The 11,279-nt window shown below is 35.2% G+C and overlaps 2 protein-coding genes across 2 annotated transcripts in view; one reads left to right on the top strand and one right to left on the bottom strand.

Moving 5' to 3' along the window:
* The first annotated feature begins 4,397 nt into the window (after positions 1 to 4,397).
* LOC108779168 (uncharacterized) lies at positions 4,398 to 7,268 on the top strand. The gene is made up of 3 exons (XM_018546536.1): positions 4,398 to 5,610; positions 5,813 to 6,657; positions 7,245 to 7,268. The coding sequence occupies exons 1-3, from the start codon at positions 4,398 to 4,400 to the stop codon at positions 7,266 to 7,268; spliced, it is 2,082 nt and encodes a 693-aa protein (XP_018402038.1).
* A 2,792-nt stretch (positions 7,269 to 10,060) lies between these two features.
* The window catches only part of CPR16 (cuticular protein 16), a gene marked incomplete at its 5' end in the record, with an annotated part of 7,211 nt that continues 5,992 nt past the window's right edge, over positions 10,061 to 11,279 (bottom strand). The window contains one exon of the mRNA XM_018546537.1: positions 10,061 to 10,665. Coding sequence (XP_018402039.1) covers positions 10,153 to 10,665 — 513 coding nt within the window. The remainder of the gene's footprint in view (positions 10,666 to 11,279) is intronic.

Below are 11,279 nucleotides of genomic sequence, written 5' to 3' on the forward strand. Positions count from 1 at the left end.
GGGAGGGAGAGAGGGAGGGGAGAGGAGAGAGAGAGAGAGAGAGAGAGAGAGAGAGAGAGAGAGAGAGAACGATGACGTCAATGTCAGACGACGACGACAACGATGACGCTGACGTCAGACGATGACAACGACGACGATGTCAGACGACGACGACGACGACGACGCTGAATGACAGCGACAATGTCAACACTGACTCCGAACAACTACAACGACCTCGATGTCAGATGATGACGACAACGTGAAATGATTCACATCAAAAGGCAAAAACAGGGTCTTAATAAACAAAATGATACAGAATCTTTACCAGAAACTTATTCTCAGATAATTAACTCTCTCTCTCCTTCGTAAATTTCCTTACCGTTTTCACTTTTATTCCTACTTTATTGTACCCCTTCCAGATTTTCCCCTTATTTCCATTTGTTAGTTCGTTTGTACTTGAGATTTACGATTATTCTGATTTTAAATTGTTTATTGTCAACATCTTGAAATGGGTCTCTCTTCGCATTGTTCTAATTATATATTAATTATAATTGTATTTTTATACAATTTTACAAGGTAATTGATTATCATTTAATTTAATTGTTACTAAATTAACAAAATGGATATGAGTTACTTGCAATATATTGTAATTTCACATTATATTCATTTTAATTTGTTGCCTTGAGAATTGACTTTTTTACTGATTAATTGACTCTTACATTATATTCTTTTCTTTACATTCTTTTCTTTATTATTATTTATTACTGACACTGTTTTATTATTTTTCTATTTGATTTAGAAATGTGGAGCTTTTCACAATTTACATTAAATTAATTTACATAATGATTGCGTTTTGTCGGACTCTTGCCAATTTGCGCCGAAATGATTAAGTCTTCAATAGCGAGTAAGATTAATTACTCACATCACAAAATTTATACATATATACATATTTTTCGTATTTTATAATATTTTTACACATGTATTCGTTTTTGTGAATTTTTTAAATATTATATTCTGTACATCGTTAACGATATCTTGCGATTTTTTAACATTGATAATGACCTAATAAAGGTCGAAACGTCTGTTTTAAATTTTATTAAACTTGTGACGATGCATCCCCCATCGTCCCTGGCATTAATAACCAGCCGGACGCCGCTGCATCGCCACGCGGTGCAGCGATGAGGGCGCATAGCGCCCGACAAAGACAGAAAACATAATTCACAGGTACGCAACAGCAACCGAGTTACCGAGGACCGCCGAGTCCCGCCGAACTCGCTCAACGCGCGGAGTTCCCCACCACGCGACACTGTCAAACGCCGCAAAACGGCGAAGCGACGGGAAAACGCGAGGCGAGTCGAAACGATACGAGCGCGACAAATGTTGTAAAATAAAACGTCGCGCTCACGAGAAAATGAGGACATTCCGTCTCCTGCTCCGGCACGAAAACCATCTCCGAAATCCCAGAAAGCTTATCTGCAGACAACGAGCCAGAGCGTACTCTAGCCCGGTCGATTGTTCTCGACAAAGCACGATATAAGCCTTCCTTCCAGTACCGCTAGGCGCAAAACAGGGATAGAGCGTACTCTATCTCCGTCGGGAGTTCCCGACAGCCGACCCGGTACACGGTACGGACTCCGAGTTGACGCCCGGGGTAGAGGGTACTCTGCCTCCACCGAGAGTTCTCGGTCGTCAACTCGAGTCACTAATATCTGCATACTCTGCCGCTGCGGTTGACCCACAGTAGCCCGGGGTGGAGTGTTCTCCGCCTCTACCGAGTGTTCTCGGTCGTGGGTCGTCGTACGCGTGCACCGATTTAAGCCGCGACCATCCGCGGGCATATAACATCCGCGATACCGTCGCACACAGATTTCGCGTATCGATTTCAACGAACATCAGCTGATCGCGAAACGCGAACCGTCTCGGTAGACGATATTGAAAAAACCAAGTAAATACGAGCCGGCCTTTAAACGGCCCGGCTTAGCTCGCGTCGCAAAGAAAGATATCTCCGGCATAGGCAACACAAACACACCGGCGCCGAAGGCCGTCATACACGCACACACACGCACACGCACACGCCGGCTTCCGAAACAGTTACCGCACCGTGTGCATCATTGTAAATATACACACACACCTCATTTCAGACACAACATTGTATATAAAAACACTTTTCATTCCTCACATAATAAATCAACGCTTTATTGTAATACTCGTACATCTGAGATTTTACTTGCACTCTCCCACCGATCGAACCTCTTTTGAATCCTGCGACGACTAATCCGACGAGCTGCATCCGCGCATTCAAAAGTTAGGTCGTTACAAACTTTATATTTATTTTTAACTAATGACATCTTATATTTACTGAGATCTTTATAATTTAACGAATGTTGGCTCGTAGCCCTGTTGTTTTAATTATTTTTTAAATTAAGATTATTTAAAAGTTGATAAATTCAGCCATTTATTGTGAGATCCGATAATCTCGGGTACACGGAATTCATCGCGTAAAGATACATGGTGCGGTCTCACGCTTCGCGTTCACTTGGCGCGAGACACTACCGTCAGTAGCGTAGCAAGGGGGGTGCGGAAAGTGCGGTCCGCCCCGGGTGCAGTCTTGACAAGGGCGCCAAATTCAGAATTGGTGGCAGCACGCGATCAACAGGCCGCTGACTGTGACTGGCGGCACTGATCGCGTACTGCCCATAGACTATCAACAGAGGTCGTGTTTACTAACCTCTCTCTAAACATGTTCCGATATGCACTGCCAAGTGCCAGTACTGAAGATCTATAGTTCACGTTACGTATACTATAGATTTTCAATACTGGCAGTGCATATCGGAACATGTTTAGAGAGAGGTTAGTAAATTTGCCGTACGACAAAGCGCTCACCGACACTGGAGCCAATTTGACAGTAATACAAGCAAAAATTTGGAATAGAAGATTTTTGTTACAATCGTTAGCCAATATTCAATATCACTTATCAGTGTACTAGCATTTAACGTTTTCTTGTTATCATTAAATAGTTGTTATTAAAAGGTTAAGGTAAGTATTTAAAATATTAATCCTTATTTATGAAGAAACAAAATATGTAATAAATCAAGAATATCGTTTTTCAAACGAACGTACAAGTATCGGCGTAAATGCCTTTATACATAAAGTTGCACCATTATTTCCTTAATAATACTATAAAAATAAAGATGTAACTTTACGAAAGTATTTTCGCATAAATATTGTTCAATTATTTTGCAATAAATAAGGTAAATGTCCCAGTTTGTGACCTTATAAGAAAATCGCATGAGTTAATACGAATGAAAAATACTCTAGAGTGATTAAAATCAGGAATCAATTATACCGAACTCAAGATTAATCATTTTTGTATCGAAAAACATGCTTTACTGGGGTTGTAAACATAATCTAATAAATATAAAAAAATAAATAGCAAACTATGTAAATATAGACATTAGTGACCGATTGATTTTAATTTTGCCCTATTTGTGACTCCACGGTTAGTGACTGGTGCATTGGATCGAATGTATCACCATGTATCACTTAGTGACCGACGCACATGATGCAATACACACGATGTCCATTGTAAGCGACCTAGCCAAAAGTGATAGCATTGCCACCAAAATTTTCCTTCGAGCATACATCGAATATTTCCGTTTATTCGTCCAAAATGTAACTCATACGTGTTTAGAAACATATGGAGATGAATATTAATTGTTATCTTTTTGAAAAAAGCAACGAAATTTAATGTTATAGCTAGTTCTCTTGAGACAATCACAGATAGAAACATGCGTGTTTTATTGAACCGATTTGTCATATTCACTTATATAATCAAAATAACCTTTTTTAGAATTCACACATAGCACAATATTTATTCACTTGTTAACTAAAACTTTATCACAAAAACTGTTTATGAACGTTTGTCTACGACAATATGACACAGCTATGACTTTGCCGCGACAAACGCCATGTCTACCAACGTGGCGACAACAATGTGCTCGATCTGCACTTAATGACGATTCGGGCACCTTATTTCACATTTTCATGAGTTATCTGTTTACCAAATATCACTACATCACATATCAAAACGATGGATTATTAATTGAAAAACGTAATAAATATGGTTTTCAGAGATAAATTACTTGAAATTTCTGATTAATTACATATAAGTCTTAAAGTGGTCACAAACAGGGTCATGGTCGCAAACTGGGACATTTACCTTAATTTGAGTTAATAAAAATTAGCAAAATTTTCTCGAAATTATCTTTTGGTCGATTTCTTCAAAATAAATATATAAATTACAGTTAAAATGAGCAAGAAACCTTCAGGCGCTGAATATAGAAAACGAAAATCAGACAGGGAAAAACCAAAAGCAGGCTGGCTCTTTTTTAAAGTATTTGAAACAAGAGCAAGAGCCGATGTCTTTGAATGCCAATGAACGTATAAGCAATATAGAGATTGATGATGTTTGTACAATAACTAGGATTGAACAGTCTGAATGTAATGAAGACTTAAATAGAACAGTAATTGGAAATCAGGAGACTGAAAGTCATTACAAAAGTCATCAAGACTGCCAAGCTGCTATACAAAAGAATGAACTAAATCCTTTTAGTTTAAATGACATAAGCTCATGGCCAATACCTTTAGAGGCTGCATTAGTTACAGAACTGATTTCAAGAGGCCCAATTCAAAATAAGGAAGGACCTTTTGCTACAAGGATGAGAAGTGGTGCAAGGATTAAGGGCCAGAAAAGGACAATGTCTACTGCATGGTTTTATCGACAACTCAATAATGGAGAAAAAGTGCTTAGAACATGGATGGTATACTCTATGGTTAATGAATCTTTACATTGTTTTTGCTGCAGGTTATTTGCTTCTAACGATTTGAAATATGTACAAAACGCTTTTGTAAGAAATGGCTTTCAACAATGGTGGAAACTCTATCCAAAGGTAAAGCAGCACGAAAATAATTCTATCCATGTTGCATCTTTTGAGAAATGGAAAGAAATGGAAATGAGGATTCGGAACAGACAAACTATTGATAGATCACTTCAAGATCAAATTAAGAAAGAAATGAAAAATTGGATTAAAGTTCTTGAACGAATCTTAGATGCAATCATGTTTCTAGCTAAGCAGAATTTACCTTTCCGTGGTCATCGAGAAAGCATCGATAACATTAATTATAATAGTGGTAATTTTCTGGAACTAATAAAACTTATAGGAAAGTATGATCCTGTCATGAAAGAACATCTAGTAAGTATTCATTCAGCTCACCAGACACATTTGCCAATTTCCTATTTGTCACCACAAATTCAGAATGAATTTATTACTCTCCTTGCACGTTGTGTAAAAGACAAAATTTTAAGCGAAATACGTAAAGCGAAATACTACGCCATTCTTTTTGATAGCACACCAGATGTTGCACATATTGATCAGATGACAGAAATAATTCGATATGTAAAGATTGATGGTGACAAAGTAGAAGTTCAGGAGAGATTTTTGGGATTTCTTCCCATGAAAGAAAAATCTGCTGAAAAAATTGCAGAAATGATTGTGACATCACTGGATGAGGATAAGCTGCTTATCGAAAATTGTCGCGGCCAAGGTTATGATAATGCTGCTACAATGTCAGGTATTCACCGTAGAGTGCAACAAAGAATAAAAGATATAAATCCCAAAGCCGAATTTATTAGTTGTACTAATCATAGTCTAAATTTAACATGCGTTCATGCTGCCGGACAGAGTGTATATTCCACTACCTTCTTTGGAACAATAGAGAATTTTTACGTTTTTTTCTACATCAACTCAATGCTGGGATGTATTGAAACAAACAGTGCCTGTAACTGTTAAGAGAGTGATTGAGACACGTTGGAGTGCAAAGCATGACGCAGTCAAGATCATCAAGTCTCATTATGCTAATGTTTTAGATGCTTTGGAAGTTCTTATGGGCCAGTCAGAAAATGCTGATACACTCAGTGATGCAGGTGTTGTATATGCCAGTACGACTACTTTCCCATTTTTGTGTTATCTTCATTTGTGGAGTAAGATACTGCCTGAAATAGACAAAACTCAGAAATACCTCCAAACGAATGGATTGGGTCTTGATCAGTCAGTGATTGCTATTAATGCTTTAGCATCTTTTTTCAGTAAAAATAGAGATAGTCTTGTTGACAAGGTACTGACTGATGTTCAGGTATTATGTGAACAAATGGAAATCCCTATTACAAAGCACATACGACGAAAGAAAAAAATGATAGGAGAGAAAGAAGACGATGCTGGCTTGTTACCACAACAAGAGATACGCCGAGATATGTTAGAATCTATTGATCGTTTGAATCAGGAAATTACACAGCGTTTCGAGCAACTCAATTTGTTAAACGAACGCTTTGGATTTTTAAACTTGAAAATATTGCTCGATGAAGGTAACGATGAATACATAAAACAAAAAATTAATGATCTACGTACCATCTACAACGACATTGATTCTGATGATCTCAAATCTGAAGTAGAAAGACTGCGACGGCTTGTGAGTAGTTGTCGTTCTACTGCCCAAGACACAGACATACCAATAGAGTATGAGTGGTCAGCAGAAACCTTCCTTGCATGGATAGTTCGATGGGGTTTTACAGAAATGCTACCAAATTTGACTGTGGTCTTACGAATTTTTTTGACTATAAGCGTGAGTGTTGCCACTTGCGAACGAAGCTTTTCAAAATTAAAACTTATTAAAACCTACCTTTGTTCAACAATGAGTCAGATGCGATTAAATGGACTTGCGTTGCTTTCTATTGAACGAGACTTAACAAAAGATATGAAGTTTACAGATGTTATTAAAGAATTTGCAAGCACCAAAGTCCGAAAAATTCGAATTTAAAATTTTGTTTATTCTTCATAAAAATAATTTTGCTGTTTACTTTGTTTTTTGGAAAAGATTCTAATTTTTATCTACAGAATAGCTTCAATATTACGTAATTATTATTATATAAAGTGTTATATTATATTAAAGTGTTATATTAATTTAAATAATTTACAATTAATAAAATTTTATTTAAATTGTCGAAATTATTAGTTATTAACTAAAAAATTCAAAAAATAATAATTTAACTAAAAAGATCACGGGGGCGGGGACAAAAGGGACCGCCCCGGGCGCTGCCATCCCTAGCTACGCCACTGACTACCGTGTCTCTTGATATAACAATTAGATGTTATTAATTACGACAGCTATAAATGTGGTTGTAGGACATTGAATGTTTTTATTTGATACAGGCGTACAAGCTACATTTAGTTTAACTTACAGCGTTTTCGATTAACCGACTCGACCCGACTCCGGGTCGAGTTGGTTAATCGAAAACGCTATTAATCTAAACATCGTACACATTTTGTTCTAAATGAGCTGTGTAAAAAGGTTTACTCTGTACATTTCTGCATATATTTATGTTGAGCAATTAGGAAACACCCCTTTTTGCAAAACTTCTGTTATATATTTTAATTATAGTGTTATTTTCTTTCTTCAAAATATTTGATTTACAGCTAAAAGTATAGATTAATTATATAGATTAAGTAAAAATATAACTGTATTATAATAAAGAGATTATGTGTATTTCTTAATTTTCCTTTTAATTTGTAACTTATATTGTGATTCAGATAGTCCTATACAATCCTATATAATCTTCTTATATAATTTTCTACAAAGTATTAAAGTTCCTGAAATAATTTAGCTGTCAACTGCTGTAGCGATCCTGAAGTGATCTTTGACAGCTGAGAAATATATACCGGGTGGTCCACTTAAATCCTACATCTTGAATATTTCGTTTATTTTTGACAATACGAAAAAATGTTTCAAATAAAAATGGAACGGTGTCGAGGGGGACACGTTTTAGTCACATTGTTTTTTTTCTAAGTGGAGGCGCTAAAAAGATATGAAGGTCACCTTCACTTTTTTAAATGGAATTATGTAATTTTTTTTAGATAACGTGATTCCTCTAATTATTTAAAAGTATTAAGGTAGAGATACCAAAAAACCAATAGTTTTCGAAATATTTTACACTTTATTTTGATACATATTGACACAAAATGTTAAATAACTCGTAAACTGTTGACTTTTTGATTATCATACCTTAATACATACTTTTGTGAACAGAATAATGAGATAAATCAAATGGTGTAAAGAAAACACATAGTTGCGTATTTAAAAAATTATCCATTTTGTATACATATTTTTTTAAAGCAAGACAGTGATGCACGCAGTTGCATTACCTGTCAATTTTCGTATCATAAATTCGTTGCAATAAAGTGTCTAACAATAAGTCTAATTCTAAGCATTCGACGCTGTTGTTTATTCATCCAAACTATGTGATGGTAGACTACTATTTCTTAAGTATAGATTGCACAACTTTTATATAAAACCAATATTGTTAAGACATGTAACAACGTGACAGCTCTGGAGCGCCATATTGGACTAAAAAATGGTAAAGAAAAAAATAGGAAAACCTTTCCTGAGGTTTCTGCCTATTCATTTCTTATTTTTATTTCAAGTAGTACAGTAGTCGATTTTTATAACTGTAAATTAGACTATTTTATTTAATTTCAATAATGGATCTAAACATACTGGATTTCTATACTGGACTATACATTTTTTATTACATTTCTGTTAAGGTAACAATATATACAATTTACTTCTTCATAATTAAGTTTTTAAATTTATATACTTTTTTGTCAATAGATTTATATAACTCATGCGAAACTAATCACAAAGGGAGATCCAATTTCAATTATACACATTTAATTTTATATTTGTGACTCGTTAATTTTATTATAATTATACACATGTAATTTTATTATTGTTGATTCGTTAATTCTATTATACACACTTAATTTTAAATTTAACATTGAAAATGATCCGATCGAAACGTACGTGCGAATTCTTACTTGCGAATTTTACTCTGTTTGTTTAATGTATTGCGATTTTGAGTTAATTACATTTATATATTTTTTTAAAAAAATTATTGGCTCTTTTCTCTTATTTTTAATCAATTTGGTAAAGAAAAACTCAATTTTGAAATTTTATATTGTTTTTAGCATAGGTTATACCTCACAGGCACATATTAATGCGTATACACCTTAATCCTGTAAGAGGATTTTCGAATCTGTGAATGACAAAAAAGTATTTACGATACAAAAATTATATAATTTAGTCGATAATACAAACGACTTTAAGATCCCCTTAAATTGAGTATAAACAGATCTATTGCAGTTATTTATTTGGTCTATATTCGTTTTATACAAAAATAATTGAGAGAATAGAAAAGAAACAGGAAAATATAAAGACAACGGTAGAAACTGTATTTTTTATCTATATTTATGTAATGTGATCAATAAGTGCAATCCACTAACAATCTTGAAAGCATGACATCATTAGTGCCTTTCGATCGTACTAAAAATATTTAAAAAGAAATGTTTATATGGAACATGAAATAATTTACTTGGTCACGATTGAGATCGCGCAAGTAAGCTTATTGTTACAAAAAATAAAGTTAGGGAAATACTCGAATACGAATCAAGTCCATTCCTTAGCGTTTCTGCGAGAACAATCATTGAACAAACTCGAGAAGTATTCGTGTAATATTTCCTCAAATCCCCGACACCGATACTTATTATACGAAACGATACATTTGAATGCAAATCTTCATTTTGCTTCTTTTGTACCGCAAGTAATTATCAATAAAAGCAATCAAAAGCTATTATTTAATGACTCTTGATTGTTTTTATTAAATATACGAGATATATAAATTTATTTTTTTTTTCAACTTTTTATCTCTTAATTGAAATAAGTTTTTAATAATTAAATTTACAAAAATATATACTTGTTTCAAATATATATTTGTTTCTTTGAATTGTATTGTTTTTATTTTGGCTCGTTGTCCGTTACATTAATTTAATTTTTATATATTATTGTCGAGCCTTCTCTCAATATTATTAAAATATATACTGTTTCCTTCTAGAAAGCTTCAAAAAATTCAACGATATACTTTATTCTTTATTTTTCTACGAGACTAAGATACGCTAGCTAATTCGAAATTCAAAGAATATATAAGGTATTAATATTTCATATCGCGTTTTAAAGGTAAACGCTTTTACGCTCCATGGGATATTTTCGACGACACCGACATGATTATCACTTCGCTTCAGGTAGATTAGTTGCCATGACTCTGAATCCATTGTGATCGGCGATGTAATGCACCTGCTGAAGAATCCCATTGGGATCAATGTAACTATATGCTCCCCTAGTCGTACCGTCGAGCGACCTGGATTCGGTTTTGGCGCTCGAGTCCCCAGTATAACTGTAATCGTATTGACCCAGAGAATCCTGCGTATGATGCAGCGAGCTGTGAAGGAATCTGTAAGGTAGTACCGGAAATACATATGGTATAGGCAAGGCTACTCGTTTCTGGATGTTGGAGAGTGGCATCAGCTTCCCCAGATGCAAGGCATTCTGATTAGATGTTCGATCATCATCCTTTAAAAGTATGCTCTCCCTTAATGATGTCATGGTAGGTAATGACGAAAAGATGGTGGTGGAGGTGGGACTCGAAGACGTGGGCGATATCTTCGAAAGACTCGGATCCGGCTTGGGAACATTGATTCTCTCTGCCTCCGATCTTGACAGTAAGAATGGATTACTGGTAGCCTAAAAAAGAAGATTCGAGTAAAAGAAATAGACATAGTATATGAAAAAAATTACTAAATTTTATTTTAATATTGGTTAGATATGAATTTATTTGGAACGTAAATTGGAATATTATTCTAAATGTCGTTTAATGATAATTTTATTAGTTTAAATTATTTTTCCTCACGCGTGCACGTAATGTGCCCTATACTGCAATGCTTTTGCGTGCGGTAAATAGCCAATAACTCAAGCCGTTGAGTTATTTCGCAAAAGCGTTGCGTTATGAAAAATAACGCAACGCTGTGGTAGGGTGGTAGCACTGGTAGCACGAATAACAACACAGAGAAACCTAAATAACGCAAGGCAGTGGTAGGGTGGTAGCACTGGTAGCACCAATAACAACACAGAGAAACCTAACCTTCGTCGACGCTGGCGCCCGCCCGCCCGGTGTTCGTTCGAGTCGCGCCGTTTTTCATCTTTGTTCTCATTTGACTTTTGTTACTCGTCGCCTGTAGCAGCTTTTCAATACTGGCCATATCGTCCCGATAAATCAGAAATTTGTGAACGGGGCCATTTTACCAAGATTGTAAGTACCTTCAACGTGTCATAACTAATATTGGCTGCTTTCCAGCTAC

Source organism: Cyphomyrmex costatus, unplaced genomic scaffold (genome assembly GCF_001594065.2).
Source record: "Cyphomyrmex costatus isolate MS0001 unplaced genomic scaffold, Ccosl1.0 scaffold559, whole genome shotgun sequence".
In the NCBI taxonomy this organism is placed as follows: domain Eukaryota; kingdom Metazoa; phylum Arthropoda; class Insecta; order Hymenoptera; family Formicidae; genus Cyphomyrmex; species Cyphomyrmex costatus.

Coding starts and splice junctions, on each gene's coding strand:
- LOC108779168 (XM_018546536.1), top strand. CDS start 4,398: ATGTCTTTGAATGCCAATGAACGTATAAGCAATATAGAGATTGATGAT. Junction 5,611..5,812: donor TAATGCTGCTACAATGTCAG/GTATTCACCGTA, acceptor TGAAACAAACAG/TGCCTGTAACTGTTAAGAGA. Junction 6,658..7,244: donor GAATTTTTTTGACTATAAGC/GTGAGTGTTGCC, acceptor TATTTGATACAG/GCGTACAAGCTACATTTAGT.